The sequence below is a fragment of the Neoarius graeffei genome, chromosome 16, assembly GCF_027579695.1.
Source record: "Neoarius graeffei isolate fNeoGra1 chromosome 16, fNeoGra1.pri, whole genome shotgun sequence".
Classification (NCBI taxonomy): Eukaryota; Metazoa; Chordata; class Actinopteri; order Siluriformes; family Ariidae; genus Neoarius; species Neoarius graeffei.
In genome coordinates this window covers 68,489,548-68,506,896 of record NC_083584.1, presented here as the reverse complement: position 1 = coordinate 68,506,896, position 17,349 = coordinate 68,489,548, and the positions used below count along the sequence as shown (strand labels likewise).

Genomic DNA, 17,349 nt, shown 5'->3' with positions numbered 1-17,349 from the left:
GTGTTTACACCCCGAGACCTGTTTTAAAGGCTATTCCAAAACCAAAACTTTCTCAGTCAACCTCCCATGTAAAAGCGAGGGAGGAATAGTTACGTCCCACTCATTCCTCATCTCATATACATGTCCAGTAAATTTGTTAGCACATGATTTAATGTGCAAATTAGAAGTAAATCTCACATCCACTCCAGATGGACTAACTATTGAAGTAAGTGAAATGTGCGGTGTGCAGTATGGGTTTGGAAGCCCTCTGTATGTGTATGTCTGGCAGCTCTGTTCAGATCAGCTCGCACACTTGAACACCTCATCAGTTGACACAGATCATATGATGAGGAGCGTTTGCTCGAAATAGTCGATGTGTTGCAACCTAGAAATGACGTCGCTATGAATATAAAGGAAGAAGTAGCTCCGGCTCAGGAAGGTGGCCGTCCGCGTCAGCGCACCGTGTCGACATTTTTTTTGGAGGGACACACCGAATGCTTTGCAGCTCCTGCGTGAGCAGTTAACTAGGTATTTCTCCGCCTGATGTTTTTGCCTTATCCAGTTCTGTGCTGCCACATAACATTCTGAACACTGCTTGTACGTCCCAAGCTCCTTCCCCTGTTCTCTCTGCTCTTCCTAACACCCTGTGGGCGAATCATAAGGACGATGTGGGCTCTGTGAGCTGCTCTCCGTATGAAGCTGTTATTAAACACTCTACACCTGTTTATGTTAAACAATACCCTCTGTCTCCTAGTAAGCTCGATGGTATTGACAATATTCTACAATCTCTTTTGCAGCAAGGTGTCGTGGTTCCTTGTGTCAGCCCGTATAACACCCCAGTGAACCCGGTCCCAAAACCGGATGGCACATGGCGCCTCACTCAAGATCTACGTAAAATAAATGAACTCATCGTTCCCGTGGCTCCAGTGGTCCCTGACGTTCCTTCTCTTATGTCTTCTATTCCGTGTGACCATGCTTATTTCTCTGTGATTGATTTGTGCTCTGCCTTTTTCAGTGTTCCTGTGGGCCATGAGACTCAGCCCCTGTTTGCTTTCACACACAGGGGAAGACAATACACGTGGACGCGGTTGCCACAGGGTTTCATTGACTCACCGGCGGTCTTCACTGCCGTATTGCGGGACGCGCTGGCTGATCTCTGTCTTCCCCGGGGCTCCACGGTGCTCCAGTACGCGGATGATCTCCTGGTAACGGCGGAGGATCAAGACGCTTGTGCTGCCGCCACATTGTCTCTCCTCACACTCCTGGCGCAGAAGGGTTTCAAGGTCTCCCGCACGAAGTTGCAGTTTTGCCTCACAACTGTTCGCTACTTGGGACATGACCTCTCCCAGGGTTCCAGGAGGCTTAGCCCGGAACGCGTTCAAGTCATTATGGACACTCAGGTACCTGCAACCAAGCACGCTCTCATGGCATTTCTGGGCCTCATCAATTACTGTCGTCAATGGATCCCTGACTGTTCAATCTATGACAAGTGTTTGCGTTCAGCTATAAGTCACTCAGATCCTTTGACTCAGCCCCTGGTCTGGACTGAGGACATGCTAACGGCCTTCAAGGCTCTGAAGCAAGCTTTGTGCTCCGCCCCTGCTCTCGGGCTGCCGAACTATCGTTTGCCGTTTCACCTGTATGTGTGCAATCAGAAGGGGACCGCCTCTGGGGTGCTGGCTCAGGAGCACGGGGGGGCATGCGACCTTGCGCGTTTCTGTCTAAAACTCTTGACGCTGTGGCACAAGGGCTTCCTGGCTGTCTTAGGGCTGTTGCTGCGTGTGCTCTCATGGTCACGGACGCTGAAAAACTTGTTTTGTCGCATCCGCTCATTTTACACACTTCACATGATGTCGTGTACATTCTGCGGAATCTTAGCACTCAGCATTTGTCTGCTCAGCGTCGCTCTGGCTATGAGTTTATTCTTTTGGCCACAGAGCATCTCACTGTTAAGCCCTCCTCGTCGTTTGATTCTGTCGCCCACGCTCTTCAGCGTCTTCTTAACTCACAGGATGACGATGTTGCGTTTGACTCACATGACTGTCTTTCTAATATCGTTTTTGAAACTAGCATCCGCCCAGATTTACACTCCACCCCTCTTTCCACAGGCGATTCTCTTTTTGTAGATGGTTCCTGTTCCCGCCCTGCGGATGGTGTGTTCCTGTGTGGTTACTCTGTTTGTCGCCTCCCTGATGAAATTGTTGAAGCTCATTCTTTGCCTTTTTCTTCTGCTCAGGCTGCGGAGCTCTATGCTTTGACTCGCGCGTGTATTTTGGCTCAAGACACAGACGTTACTATTTACACCGACTCACGCTACGCTTTCGGCGTGGCGCACGACTTCGGCCGCATTTGGGCGTCTCGGGGGTTTACGACAGCCGACGGTAAGCCCATTTCTCATTCTTCACTTGTTACTGATTTAATCACCGCCTGTCTCCTTCCGTGCACGTTGGCCATTGTTAAGACACGCGCGCACATAAGAGGGGACTCATTTGAAGTAAAGGGCAATTCATTCACTGATCGAGTCGCTAAAGCTGCAGCCGCATCCGGTGTCCTGCCTCCAGGCTTTAATTGCGCTTTAGTTTCTACTGATCGCATGGTTAGCGCTGTCTTACCTGACATAGATCTCATTTCTATCCAAGCCTCGGCCTCTGTGGCAGATACGCAGTTCTGGGACGCCCAGGGCGCGACAGAGAAGAGTGGCGTTTTGCTTGACGCACAGGGCCGTCTTTGTTTACCTCGTCACTGTACTCCCTTTCTCGTCCGCGAGTTCCATGGTCCCACTCATCGCGGCCGAAGAGGGGTAGTGGAGGATATGAACAGAACATTCTGCATCAATAATTTGCACACAGACGCACACAACATTCTGGACAAGTGTTTAACGTGCGCCCAGAATAATCTATCTAAACCAGGCGCGGTACATCAGCACCTTCCCATACCCGACACGCCTTTCCAAGAATGGCAGATCGACTTCACTCACATGCCAAAGCAGGGCCCGTTCAAATACCTTTTGGTCATGATTGACAAATTTTCACGGTGGATTGAGGCTTTCCCGTGTAGCAAAGAGAACGCCCGAACAGCAGTGAACAAACTTACACAGGAAATTATCCCACGTTACCGTCTTCCGGTAGGAATTGACTCTGATAAGGGAACGCCGTTCACCTCTAAGGTAACGCAGGAGCTATGTAAAGACCTCAAGATCAATTGGCGTTTTCATATCCCATACCATCCACAGTCCTCTGGCATTGTGGAGCGCGCGAATAGAACAATTAAGGGTAAGTTGCGTAAGGCTATGCAAGACGCAGGCACGAAAAATTGGGTCCAAGTTTTACCGTTGGTCCTCGCTGATATGCGCATAACTGCTCAGGTCGCTCTCGACAATTTATCTCCGTACGAGCTCGTCATGGGACGCCCCTTTCCTGTCCCTTGGCGTAGAGGCATGCAGGTTATAGGAACGGGTGATCTTGAAGTACATCTCAGCGAGTACGCGGTGGGTCTCATGCGGGTGCTGGATGAGTATTGGGCGAGAGTAAATTCCAAAAAGCCTCCCATTCCAGAGGCACACACTCACCCCTTTGAGGTAGGGGACAGAGTTTTAGTAAAGAGATTCGCTAAACTAAACGCTCCCATGGAGGAGTCACCCTACAGTGGGCCCACCGATGTACTCGCTGTAACTCGCACGGCTGTGCTAACGGACCTTTTTCCACAGTGGATCCATGCCAGCAGAATAAAGAAGGCTCCAATGTAATAGAAATCTATATTGTTGATGCTTAACAGACTTTTGTGTTTCAGAAAGTTGCTGTGACAATAGCTGACGGCCTTTTCAGGGATCCCCTTCCAGCATCTGGAGCAATCCAGTTTCGGCTGATCTACAAAGAGGGGATGGTTGGTGAGTCTTGCAAAGTTCTGGGCTGAAGAGTCTGAAAAGCACGGGAGCCTGTGACATTTTTCGCCGTCTGCACCCTGTGAGCATTAGAGAACAAAGTCAGTGACCAGTATGACTTTCTTCATCATCGTGCTGATCTCAACGCTTGGGGCAGGGTTACCCGCACAAGCAATACACCGGGACCCAAGGGATAACGAGTTTTGGAAATATATAAACTTCACTGTAAAAACATCAATGAATATGAGTAAACCTTGTTATGTGTGTTCTTTGTTACCCCATGACAGCAGCGATCCTTTTCCGGTCCGAATAGCCCCATCTAACTACTCTAAGGTTAATATGACATGGCTCAGCCTGTGGCCCTCGTATACTCAAACTAAGGTTTTCCTGACAGACAATACAGACCCAGAGGTAAGGTTGTCAATACACTGGGATACCTCTATGAATTATTCAGTATGCTTTCATCGATATGAAGGTGACGGTACGGAAGTAGACCGAGAGGCGTTCAATCACTGTAGTCTTTCGAACCCAACCGTATGTATCCGGAGAAATTTTTCTTCCCCCTGGCAGAAAGGTCTACCTGGCTGCCGTTGTCAACATATCTTTAACCTGAAACGGGACACGGCGGGACGTACCATGTTTAATTCTGACTACCCGATCTGGCTACCAGATTGGTATTGGGATTGCGACCGGGGTAAGTTGTGGTCTTACCTTCCCTCTCTTCAACGCGGCCTGTGTGCCCTGGTTCAGGTCCAGCATGCATTTACTGTTGTGCCCGTCCCTGAGGTTCTCAATACGGGCCGAAGGCGGCGATCCGTAGACGATGATTTTTTCCCGCCTTGTGAACATCAATTAGAAAGCAAATGGAATAAATTTTGGCAATCGTTGGTCCCACAATACGGTCTAACACAGGTATGGAACCAACTAGAAGTAACTCACTATCGTCTTGCTACCTTTGTTAATGCTACTAACGCCGCTATGGAAGGCATCCGCGTCGAACTAACGGCGCTGCGCTTAATGACAACCCAGAATCGAATGGCTTTAGACATACTTCTCGCTAAAGAGGGCGGTGTTTGTGCAATGATAGGCGACTCTTGCTGTACCTTCGTTCCTAATAAGGACGACGAAAGCTTCGGGGAGATTGCAAAACAATTAGGAAAGATGCGACAGGTAGCTCACGATTTACATATGGACGAGCAAGCTAGCTCGCCCTGGGGATGGGGGTGGTTGCACGTTTTGTTCGGAGGTTTGGCTCCTTATATCTCTATGATCATTCCCGTTGTGTTTATTGGCCTTCTGGTGTGCCTGTGTGGCCCGTTTCTTTTCCGTTGTTGCATGGATCGTATATATAATATGATGATCTCGCACACAGGTTATGTCCCTGTGTCGGCCAAGACTGGGGTGTGAATAATACTCTGGGCTTGCGTCAGAGTATTAAAGAGGGGATTGTAAGAATATAATCCTGAATACTCCTAAACCTACTCTTGTAAATGCGCGGCCCAAGGGTGACTGTCGTGTAGTGTAGCAGTTTAGGGTTAACTTTAGGCTAGCTATAATACGCGCTGCTCTGTACATTTTGTACTTTTCATATGTTCTGTTCCTGTTTCATATCCTGATTTTGTCTATGTTTTTGTGTGAAACATCCTGTTGAACTGTGCATAACTCTTGTGACCTTGACTGAGTGTGCAAAGCACATTCCATAATTTTCCACTGCTGATACTCCCTATGAAGAGTGTATATATAAAGCCCCGACGCAGCTGCGCGTTGGGGCACGACTGAGAATAAACCAGATTGATTTAACTCATGTGGTTCGCTCTCTTCTTGTCCTCGGAGATCTCCTGGTAACGCATCTGAACAGCACGCAGCGCAATCCTAACACACTCAAACCTGATTGTCATCCCATTGATTGAAAACACCTGACTCTAATTTCACCTTCAAATTAACTGCTAATCCTAGAGGTTCACATACTTTTGCCACTCACAGATATGTAATATTGGATAATTTCCCTCAATAAATTTATGACCAAGTATAATATTTTTGTCTCATTTGTTTAACTGGGTTCTCTTTATCTACCTTTAGGACATGGGTAAAAATCTGATGATGTTTTAGGTCAGGGGTTTTCAAAGTGTGGGAGAGTCAGCCCCCCTCGGAGAGCAAATAAACAACAGCGCCCCCCCTTACAATTTTTGTTGTTGCTATACTTAATGTTCCATTCGTATTTTTAAAAAATGGTTGTTGTACACATTTTTTTTTTCACATTTTAAACATCTGTGCTTTTTAAAACATCTTATTTTACACATTGTAAACATCTCATAGCATCGTTAGCTAGCACCTCTTGGCAGACACCACACTGTGGCAGTGGAGCATCTTCAGATCAAGTCCATGAAAATCCAAACTTTAAATAATCGTGGTCATACTTCGTTCTTTTTTCAGTCCCCCCAGGATTTTGCGGGCCTTTTTTGTGATTGTTGCAGGCTAAAATGTCTGATGTTGCGGGGGTTTTCAAAAAAATTGCTATGAAAGTTGCGGTGTGTGGCAGCAGGGGCGTGGTCAAGCGCCGGTCTGTGACAGGAGGGTGGAGTCAGGGAAGGTAAGTGGCAGAATCACTACACCTGATGGCAATTAACCTGTTTGTGTGTGTCTTCCCAGTGACTGCACCCTATTTAAGGGGGGACAGCGAGAGCAGAGGGGGCCTCTCCCCAGTCAGATGACTGGAATGTGTGCATGCGTGTGTGGCTGAGAGAGTGAAAGTTTACTGAAAAGTAAAAATAAGAGTTTGTGAAACCTGATCTCTGTCCTGCCATCCTCTGTGCTCCAACCTTGCTTAGAACTGTTACAGTGGTGCTGAAACCAGGGAGCGTGGAGCACAGCAGCCTAACAGCCCCATGGAGTCCTCCCCATTCGCTGAACTAGTCCATGCCCTCGCCACAGCCCAGCAGAACCAGCACCAGGCGCTACTCACCCTCCGAAAGGAGCAGGAACAGTGGTTCGAGGCCCTGGTGTTGGCCCAACAAGAAGATCGAGAGGCGTTCCGGCACCTCCTCCCGTCGGCGGGGTCCACCAGCGCTCCTACTGTGGGCCCGTCTCCCCTCATCGTCACCAAGATGGGCCCGCAGGATGACCCCGAGGCGTTCATCATGCTCTTCGAGCAAGTCGCCGAAGCCTCGAGATGGCCGATGGAGCAGTACATGGCGCGCCTCCTTCCCCTGCTAATGGGAGAGGCAGAGCTGGCCGCACTACAGCTCCCCGCCGACCGCCGGCTGGCCTACGTGGACCTCCGCCGGGCCATCCTTCAGTGCGTGGGGCGCACCCCAGAACAGCAGCGCCAGCGCTTCCGCGCGTTGCACTTGGAGGAAGTCGGCCGGCTGTTCGCGTTTGGCCAGCAACTCCGGGACGCCTGCTGGCGGTGGCTGAGGGCCAACAACCGCGACGCCGAGGAAATCATCGATCAGGTGGTGCTGGAGCAGTTCGTCGCATGCTTGCCAGCAGGAACCGCGGAGTGGGTCCAGTGCCACCACCCGGAGTCACTGGATCAGGCAGTCGAGCTGGCGGAGGACCATTTGGTGGCTGTCCCGGCGGCAGGACAGCAGATGGCATCTTCTCTTCTCTCCTCTTCTCTCTCTCTCTCTCCCCCTCCTCCTGTGTCCCATCCTCGCCCCATTCCCCCACCGCGGAGGCGGGGGCCGGCACCACCCCAGCCGGCCCGCCGCACCTGTGGTGCCCTCCTGTTTCTCCCTTCTGTGTCTGTCTCTCCCCCACCTCAGGTGAGTAAGCCCCAGATCACCGGTGCAGAGGGAAAGCCCTGGCTGGTTTGCTGGTGCTGCGGGGAGCCGGGCCACCCTCAACAGCAGTGCACGGCGATGGAAGTGGGCGCGGTGGTTCGGATCCCCAATGCGCCAGAGGCCGCCCTCGATCGGGCCGGAGCGTATCGCATACCGGTGAGTATCCAAGGGGATACATATCAGGCGTTGATGGATTCTGGTTGTAACCAGACCTCAATTCACCAAAGCCTGGTGCAAAACGAGGCATTGGGGGGAGCACAGGGGGTGAAGGTGTTGTGTGTGCATGGGGATGTTCACAGCTACCCTTTGGTGTCGGTCCACATTTTTTTCAGAGGGGAAAAATTTATAGTGAAGGCGGCAGTTAATCCTCGCCTTACCCACTCTTTAATTTTGGGGACTGATTGGCCGGGATTTCGGGGTTTGATGACACACTTAGTAGGGAGTGGGTCCTGCCATTTAGCAGGGGGACGTCCCAGTGTCACTTTGGCGGGAGCAGCTGTCACAGAGCCGTCTCTGTCATCTCTGCGTCAGAGTGAGGAGCCCCAGGCTCCTCCTCTCTCTCTCGGGGAATTCCTCACAGATTTCCCGTTAGAACAATCGCGAGACGAGACTCTGCGACATGCGTTTGACCAAGTGAGAGTAATCGATGGTCAAATGCTCCCACCGAACGCCACCCCGTCCTTCCCCTATTTCTCTATTATGAAGGATAGATTATACCGAGTGACGCAGGACACTCAGAAGAAGAAGAGAGGGTCCTATATACGATTCGTACATTGGGGGAGTGCCTGTTAGAGAGCACACTTGTCCTGGGCCATCGGCATAGTGAGGTAGGGTGGCCAGTTCCTTTCCTCGCCGCCTTACTTCCCCCAGTGTTTCCACCAGGTCCCATTCACTGCTGGGTGGACAGGGAGTGAGCCCCAGATCCCCGTTGAGCCAAGGCTCGAACTGGGGACCGTTCGCTTAGTGGTCAAGCGCTCTAACCACTTGGCCACTTCGCCTCAGGACACTCAGACGAAAGAGCAAATCATGCAGCTTTTAATTCCAAAGAGCTGCCGGGAATTGGTATTCCAGGTGGCTCACTTTAATCCCATGGCTGGACACCTAGGGCAGGACAAGACACTAGCTCGAATAATGGCCCGAATCTATTGGCCGGGGATTCGCGGCGATGTTCGTAGGTGGTGTATAGCATGCCACGAATGCCAGTTAGTAAATCCAGCAGCCATTCCAAAAGCGCCTTTGCGCCCTCTTCCATTAATCGAGACCCCGTTTGAGAGAATTGGGATGGATCTCGTTGGGCCATTAGATTGGTCAGCACGAGGGTACCGCTTTATATTAGTTCTGGTGGACTATGCAACGTGATACCCGGAAGCAGTGCCTCTATGCAATATCTCAGCACACAGTATTGCAGAGGCACTCTTCCGCGTCATCTCCCGAGTCAGAATCCCGAAAGAGATTCTGATTGATCAAGGCACTACATTTATGTCACGGACACTGCACGAACTGTATGGTTTATTGGGGATTAAGCCAATCTGCACCAGCGTGTATCACCCACAAACGGACAGTTTAGTGGAACGGTTCAATCACACCCTCAAAAATATCATTAAAAAATTTGTCAGTGAGGACGCACGTAATTGGGCACTGCTCGAGCCCTTGTTGTTCTCAGTGTGAGAGGTTCCCCAGGCCTCCACGGGGTTCTCCCCGTTCGAACTATTATATGGGCGTAAGCCGCGTGGCATCCTAGACGTGCTGCGGGAAAATTGGGAGGAGGGACCTTCACAAAGCAAGAATGAAATTCAGTACATTATGGACCTGCGCGCAAAACTTCACACGCTCACCCAACTAACCCAGGAGAATTTGCAGCAGGCCCAGGAACAGCAAGCCCGCCTGTACAACAAGGGTACGCGCCTTAGGGAGTTCACCCAGGGAGATAAAGTACTCGTACTGTTGCCCACTTCGAGCTCTAAATTGATCGCCAAGTGGCAAGGTCCCTTTGAGGTCACATGGCGAGTCGGGGATGTCGACTATGAGGTGAGGTGAACGGACGGGTGGGGCGCAACAAATTTACCACCTCAATCTCCTTAAACTCTGGAGGGAGGAGGTCCCCATGGCGTTGGTGTCAGTGGTTCTGGAGAAGGCGGAGCTGGGGCCGGAGGTCCAAAAAGGGGCATTGACATCAAGTACCCCTCCGGTCCCCTGTGGAGACCACCTCTCCCTGATCCAGCTCACGGAGGTCGCCCAGTTGCAGACCGAGTTTTCGGATGTGTTCTCGCCCCTGCCCGGTCACACTAACCTCATAGAGCACCACATAGAGACGCCCCCGGGGGTAGTAGTGCGTAGCTGCCCTTACAGACTACCCGAACACAAAAAAAAGGTGGTTCGGGAAGAACTTGAGACCATGCTCGAAATGGGCATCGTTGAGGAGTCCCACAGTGACTGGACCAGCCCGGTGGTCTTGGTACCCAAGGCCGACGGGTCGGTCCGGTTCTGTGTGGACTACAGAAAAGTCAATGCGGTGTCTAAATTCGAAGCGTACCCAATGCCTCGTATTGATGAGTTGCTCGATCGACTCGGCACTGCTCGCTTTTATTCGACGCTGGATTTGACGAAGGGATATTGGCAGATCCCCTTGACTCCACTATCCCGAGAAAAAACGGCCTTTTCCACACCGTTTGGTTTACACCAATTTGTCACACTTCCGTTTGAGCTGTTTGGGGCGCCCGCTACGTTTCAGTGGCTGATGGACAAAGTCCTCCGCCCTCACGCCACTTATGCGGCTGCTTATCTAGATGACATCATCATCTATAGTAATGACTGGCAGCGGCACCTCGAACATCTGAGGGCCGTCCTTAGGTCGCTGAGGCGAGCGGGGCTCTCAGCCAACCCAAAGAAGTGTGCGATTGGGCGGGTGGAAGTACGGTATCTAGGCTTCCACTTGTGCAATGGGCAGGTGCGTCCCCAAATTAATAAGACGGCAGCAATTGCGGCCTGCCCGAGGCCCAAGACCAAAAAGGGGGTGAGACAGTTCCTGGGGCTGGCTGGCTATTACCGTAGGTTTATACCTAATTATTCGGACGTCACCAGCCTGCTGACTGATCTCACTAAAAAGGGGGCACCAGATCCGGTCCAGTGGACAGAGCAGTGCCAGTGGGCTTTTTCGGAGATAAAGGCTGCACTGTGTGGGGGGCCACTTCTACAATCCTCTGACTTTTCTCTCCCCTTTGTGTTGTAGACCGATGTGTCGGACAGAGGGCTGGGGGCAGTTTTGTCCCAGGAGGTGGAGGGGGAGGACCGCCCCGTCCTGTACATCAGCAGGAAGCTGTCAGTGCGTGAGGGGCGCTACAGCACGATAGAGAAAGAGTGTCTGGCGATCAAGTGGGCGGTTCTCACCCTCCGTTACTACCTGCTGGGGCACCCTTTCACCCTCTGTTCGGATCATGCGCCCATCCAGTGGCTCCAACACAAACAAATGGTTGGTGCAGATTATCGTTTTCTCATGCATGCTGTTCTCGGTGATGAAGATGCATTACTAGCCGCGGTGCCTTGCTTGAAGCCGGAGAATGACGAATATGCCGTGACGGAGGTGAAAGAGGAAGAAAACGGTCAGACCACGACCAAACAAGTAATGAAGTTTTACTGGAAAGATACTGATAGAGCTATGAGAGAATTAAGGGAACAATTGACGCGTTATCTACTCTCACAAAGACAGGCTAGCCGTGATCTTTCACAGGTTACTAATTGTAAACAGGAGAAGGCTGAACTCACTTCCAAGTTTTTGACACGCTTTAGCGAGACGTGGACTTGTTTGGGAAATATGCCACTGAACCAGCAGCAAAGCAATCCTCTCTTTATCTCGACCTTTCTGAATAATTGTCATCCTGATGTACAGAAGGTGTTGAAACATCATTTGAGTGACCGGAGTAATATGGTAGTGAGAGCTCTAGGGGAGAAGATTAGAATTTTGGAGGGAGATGATCTTTTGGATACTAAGCAGGTGGCCTGTCTTTCTGTTGCTAGTGGTTACTCACAACAGAATTGGGGTGATCCACAAGGCAGGGCGGGGAATAAGGGATTCCCTGGTGATAGATTGTGCTATTATTGTGGTAAAGAAGGACATTGGAAGTGCGAGTGTAGAAAGAAACGGATAGATGAGGATAGGGCACGGCAAAGAGCTGCTTCTGCTTCTTCTAATCTTCAGTGTGGTGTGTCTCTTCCTTCTCCTCCCCCTCCTCCTCTTGCTTTGCCTACGGCAAGCGTAGGCCCATATCGAGCATAGAGCTGCCTACAGAGCTGTGACCCCATGATGTTACATTGTTCTTTCGACTCTTATCTAGCTAGTGATTTGCCTGTTGTAGAATTGGTTGTGGATGGAAAGGTGCTCCCTTTCTTAATTGACACTGGTGCTACAATGTCCTCGGTGGGAAAGTCATACGAGGGTCCGATGTCTAACAAAACCGTTCGCTCTGTGGGAATTGATGGGGTCCCTTTTTCTTCCCCTTGCACTCCTCCGTTACTGGTAACCTGTCCAGCTGACCCAGCACTTCGTAAACATCACTCTTTTGTGTTGATGTCACAGTGTCCTTTTAACTTAATGGGACGGGATCTAATGAGTCTGTTACATTTATCCATTTCGTTTCAGGGATCCAAGATGACTATTTGCACTCCTGACTCGCTGCCTCCTGCTTTATCTTATCTTTCTTCACATGTGACTGTGCCAAATATTTCTGCTGTTTGCATGACTTCTGTAAACCCTGTTATTCCCTCTGCTGACCCTTCTACGGTTTTGGCTGAAATCCCCTCCTCTCTTTGGGCTGAACAGAAGGATGAGGTAGGCCTGGTTAATTGTGTTCCTTATGAAGCTAAGCTGAAACATCTGCTCCCTGTTTATGTTAACCAGTATCCTCTCTCTGAGGATAAAGTCAAAGGGATTGATGTCCTCTTACAGTCTCTCCTTGAACAAGGCGTGGTGAGAGAGTGTATCAGCCCGTACAATACACCTGTCAACCCCGTGCCCAAGCCAGACGGTACCTGGCGTTTTACGCAGGACTTGCGTAAGATTAATGAACTGATTGTTCCTGTAACACCTATTGTACCTGACGTTTCCTCTGTAATATCACAAGTTCCTGCTGATCATTGCTGTTTCTCCGTCATTGATCTCTGCTCTGCTTTTTTCAGCGTTCCGGTTGGAGAAAACACACAGCCTTTGTTTGCGTTCACGCACAGACGGAAGCAGTATACTTGGACACGCCTACCACAAGGTTTTATTGATTCTCCAGCTGTGTTTTCAGCTGTAATTCGTAACGCACTTTGTGACCTCTCCCTCCCCCAGGGCTCTGTGATCCTGACCTACGCCGATGATCTTCTGATATCCGCTGAGTCCCCAGAAATCTGCCAAGATGCATCATTGCGCCTGCTCCAACATCTGGCGAAAAAGGGTTTCAAGGTTTCCAGAACCAAGCTCCAGTTCTGCAAGGACACTGTTAAGTATCTGGGCTTTGAACTTTCACAAGGTTGTCGTAAGCTGTCAGCTGATCGGGTGCAGGCGATTCTAGACACGAAACGCCCTGCCACTAAGCATGCCCTCATGTCTTTTCTGGGTCTTATCAATTATTGCAGACAATGGATCCCTGACTGCTCCTCATATGACAAGATTCTCCGTTCTGCAATCTCTCATCAAGACCCACAGCGACATCCTTTGACCTGGACTGACACTATGATTAACGCTTATCACTCCCTCAAAAGCGCTCTCTGCTCCGCCCCAGCTCTGGGTTTACCTGACTACTCCAAGCCCTTTCATCTCTACGCCTGTGAACAACAAGGTACGGCGTCTGGTGTTTTGGCTCAGGAGCATGGAGGGGGGATTCGTCCGTGTGCGTTCTTATCTAAAACATTAGACACTGTTGCTCAAGGCTTGCCTGCGTGTCTAAGGGCTGTCGCCGCCTGTGCTATGATGGTTTCAGATGCAGAGAAATTGGTTTTGTCTCACCCACTGATCTTGCACTCGTCACATCAAGTTAAACAGGTATTGCAAAATTTGCAGACTCAACATATGACTGCGCAGCGACGCTCCGGATATGAAACCATTCTCTTTTCTACTGACAATCTCGAAATTCGAGCCGCATCCTCTAATACTGTAGGTCACGCTCTCGCACGCCTTCTTAACTCTCAGAACGACACCTTAGAGGACACTGATCATGATTGTCTATCTGAAATCTTGCATACTACCAGTATCAGACCTGATCTTTCCTCCAGCCCTCTGGAGACGGGGGAAGTAATCTTTGTTGATGGCTCTTGTTCTAAACCTTCAGATAATGTTTTCCTCTGTGGCTATTCTGTGTGTTCCCTGCCTGACATTGTACACGAAGCCTATGCTCTCCCGTTCTCTTCCGCTCAGGCAGCCGAATTGTATGCACTAATGCGTGCCTGTATTTTGTTTCAGGGCAAGAACGTCACAATCTACAGACTCTCGTTATGCCTTTGGGGTGGCTCATGATTTTGGGAAGATTTGGCAGTCATGGGGCTTCCACGCCGCAGATGGGAAGCCCATTTCACACTCAACTTTAGTACAAAACCTTATTGATTCTTGTCATCTCCCTAGGTCACTCGCTATAGTCAAGACTAAAGTGCATGCCTCGGGAAACACCCCTGAACGCATGGGTAACACTCTTGCTGATCGTATGGCAAAATTTGCTGCTGCTTCTGGTGTCATGTCTCCTGGTCTAGACTCTTCATCATGTAATACATCTTGTCTTGCTAGTAGTCTGATCCCAGATTTAGACCTTATCTCTTTACAGGCTTCAGCTTCTCCAAATGATTCTGCCTTCTGGCAGCTACAAGATGCTTATGTCGCCTCTGATGGCCTATGGTACAGCCAAGATGGCCGCCTTTGTCTTCCATCACATTGCCTTCCCTTCCTTGTGCGTGAATTTCATGTCGTAACACACCGTGCACGAAGGGGGGTAAAGGGGGACATGAACAAACTTTTCTGTATAGCTAATCTAAACAGTTTGGTGGATTCAATTCTCGAAAGATGCCTCATCTGCGCACAGAACAATCACTCCAAAGCAGTCGCGAAACACGAGTGTTTACCCATACCGACATCTCCATTCTTAGAATGGCAAATCGACTTCACACACATGCCTCCCTGTGGGCCGTTTAAATATCTCCTGGTGATTGTGGACAAATTTTCTAAATGGGTAGAAGCCTTTCCATGTTCTAGAGAGAATGAAAAGGTAGTGACTCGTACACTGGCAAAAGAAATAATACCTCGTTATGGGGTTCCAGATGCCATAGACTCAGACAGAGGTACCCCTTTCGCCTCAAAGGTCACACAAGATCTGTGTAAGTATCTTTCACTAAACTGGCGCTTTCACATTCCATACCATCCTCAATCTTCTGGTATCGTAGAGCGTACTAATCGAACACTGAAAGACAAACTAACTAAGGCTATGCAGACCACGGGTTCCAGAAATTGGGTAGACCTATTGCCAGCCACACTGGCTGAAATTCGCATGACATCGAAGCCTAGTCTCGGTGGCTATTCCCCCTACGAGATCATTTTTGGGCGACCGTTCCCTGTCCCCTGGAGAAAAGGGACTCCGGCTCTGGGTACCTCTGATTTGAAGACACATATGGATGAGTATTCTGCAGCCCTTATCGATAAATTGCACGAAATTTGTACTAAGGTCAATAGTACAATATCACTTCCACCATCAGCAAACACACACCCCTTCCAAGTGGGAGACAAAGTACTGGTGCAATTTTTTAAACGATTTGGACAATTGGGAGAACCTAGATATAGTGAGCCTGCAGAAATAGTCGCCATTACTCGTACTGCTGTCTTAACTGACCTTTTTCCACAGTGGATCCATGCCACCCGACTGAAGAAGGCTCCATAATAAAGTTGTGTTACAATAATCAGTTGCTATTAACGCTTTTTGTGTCCCTATCCAGTCTCTCTCTCTCTCTCTCTCTCCCTTTCTCTGTGCTATAGAATTGACCTGTGTGCAAACGCTGACTGAGTTGTGCAGCCCGGCTGACTGAGAATCCATTACTGCCTGTGAGACGTTGTGAACGAAAAGGGGGAAGAGATCTTGCGCCCAGTCTGGAATCCGAACCGTAAACCGTTTGGAACCGAACCACCTCACTACAACCATGATGGTCCACATCGCGGGTCTCGTGACATCACTGCTCAGGGCAGGGTTACCCGCCCGAGCCTTCGTGGTTGCTGCATCTCTGCTCGGGGCAGGGTTACCCGCCCGAGCCTTCGTGGCTGCTTCATCTCTGCTCGGGGTAGGGTTACCCGCCCGAACCCTCGTGACCATTCTCCTATTGCTCGGAGCAGGGTTACCCGCTGGAGCTGGACCTCGAGACAACATCTTCTGGCAATTTGCTAACTGGACTGCACAGGCTCACACAAATTAAAGTTGTTATGTATGTCATTTGATGCCATCCTCCACTATTATTACACGCCCACCTTTGCCGTTATGCTCTGAAGCTTTATATTATGCTTGGGGGCCAAAAGGCCAACCTTCTAAATTTTGGGGCCCTTTCTGTAATTACTCTCCTCACCTTTCTGTGGTAGCAAAGTTAAACCAGACTTCTTCAGTACATGGCACAAATACCCCCGACATTATATTACAAGATTCTATTCTCACTACTCTAAAAGTAGATATGCCTTCTAATTTCACTTTCCCTCATTGTTTTAGAATGAATTACTCTCAAAAAAGTAACATTTATTTAGGACACATTCCTAAGTCTCAATGTAAGCAGATATATGATCAGAATTCCGTCACCTCTCCATGTCCTCGCTGGGTCCGAATTCATGTCGATGTAACCCTCCGCTAACCGATTGTACATTCAACAGTATCGGATATATCAAGAATACATGTAGGGCTCATCCTAATTGCGTTCCACCACACCCTAATAATTATCCTGGTGTTAAATTGGCATTAAACTGGTACTGGTACTGCGGTAATAGTAATCTCCTTGTTTCGTTTCCCACTAAGTGGTCAGGCATTTGCGCTCCCATACAACTCAAAAACGCTATCACTGCTATCCATCCTCTCTCTGCTCATCGCCCAAAACAAGATGTTATTCATAATTTTCCACCCCTGGAGCATCATCTTACTACCAGGTGGCACAGGTTTTGGACATCAATGTTTCCTCATTTTGGTGTAGCTGATCTATGGAAGAATGTAGAATTAACACATTATCGCTTGGCCAGCTTTGTTAATGAAACCATTAAAGCCGTCGATGGTATTAGAACAGAATTAACCTCCCTGCGTCTAATGACTACTCAAAATCGTATGGCCCTTGATATTTTGTTAGCAGAAAAGGGGGGTGTTTGTGCTATGATTGGAGACAGCTGTTGCACTTTTATTCCCACTAATGATAACCCGGATGGTGAAATAGGTACAGCCGTACATCAAATGAGACAGATTGCTCAACAACTAGAACATGATGAACATGGGGATACGGCAGGGTGGGTGTGGTTTTCTGGACTGTTTGGTAATTGGTCTAGTTGGTCTGCTATTTTTTCTATGTGTATTCCTGTAGTGGTGATTGTTCTTTTGTTTATTTTCCTGGGACCTTGCATTTTGAGATGTTTGATGGACAGAATGCATAAAATGATAAATAGTCTTACCCGCAAACCTCTGCATAGAGAGAACAATGTATATTATCGTCCTGCTAGGGTGTAACACTAATCTT

At 49.3% G+C, this 17,349-nt stretch overlaps 1 protein-coding gene across 1 annotated transcript; it reads left to right on the top strand.

Annotated features, from left to right (window-relative positions):
• The first annotated feature begins 1,665 nt into the window (after positions 1-1,665).
• Positions 1,666-4,111, top strand: LOC132900982 (uncharacterized). Its single transcript, XM_060943393.1, has 2 exons — positions 1,666-2,360; positions 3,769-4,111. The coding sequence occupies exons 1-2, from the start codon at positions 1,679-1,681 to the stop codon at positions 3,789-3,791; spliced, it is 705 nt and encodes a 234-aa protein (XP_060799376.1). The 5' UTR covers positions 1,666-1,678; the 3' UTR covers positions 3,792-4,111.
• Positions 4,112-17,349: the final 13,238 nt, after the last annotated feature.

What these genes read in the sequence shown, in the direction of transcription:
- LOC132900982 (XM_060943393.1), top strand. Translation starts at nt 1,679, where the DNA reads ATGCGACCTTGCGCGTTTCTGTCTAAAACTCTTGACGCTGTGGCACAA. An exon ending in GGGGTTTACGACAGCCGACG is followed by an intron (nt 2,361 to 3,768) that starts GTAAGCCCATTT and finishes TTTGTGTTTCAG; the next exon opens with AAAGTTGCTGTGACAATAGC.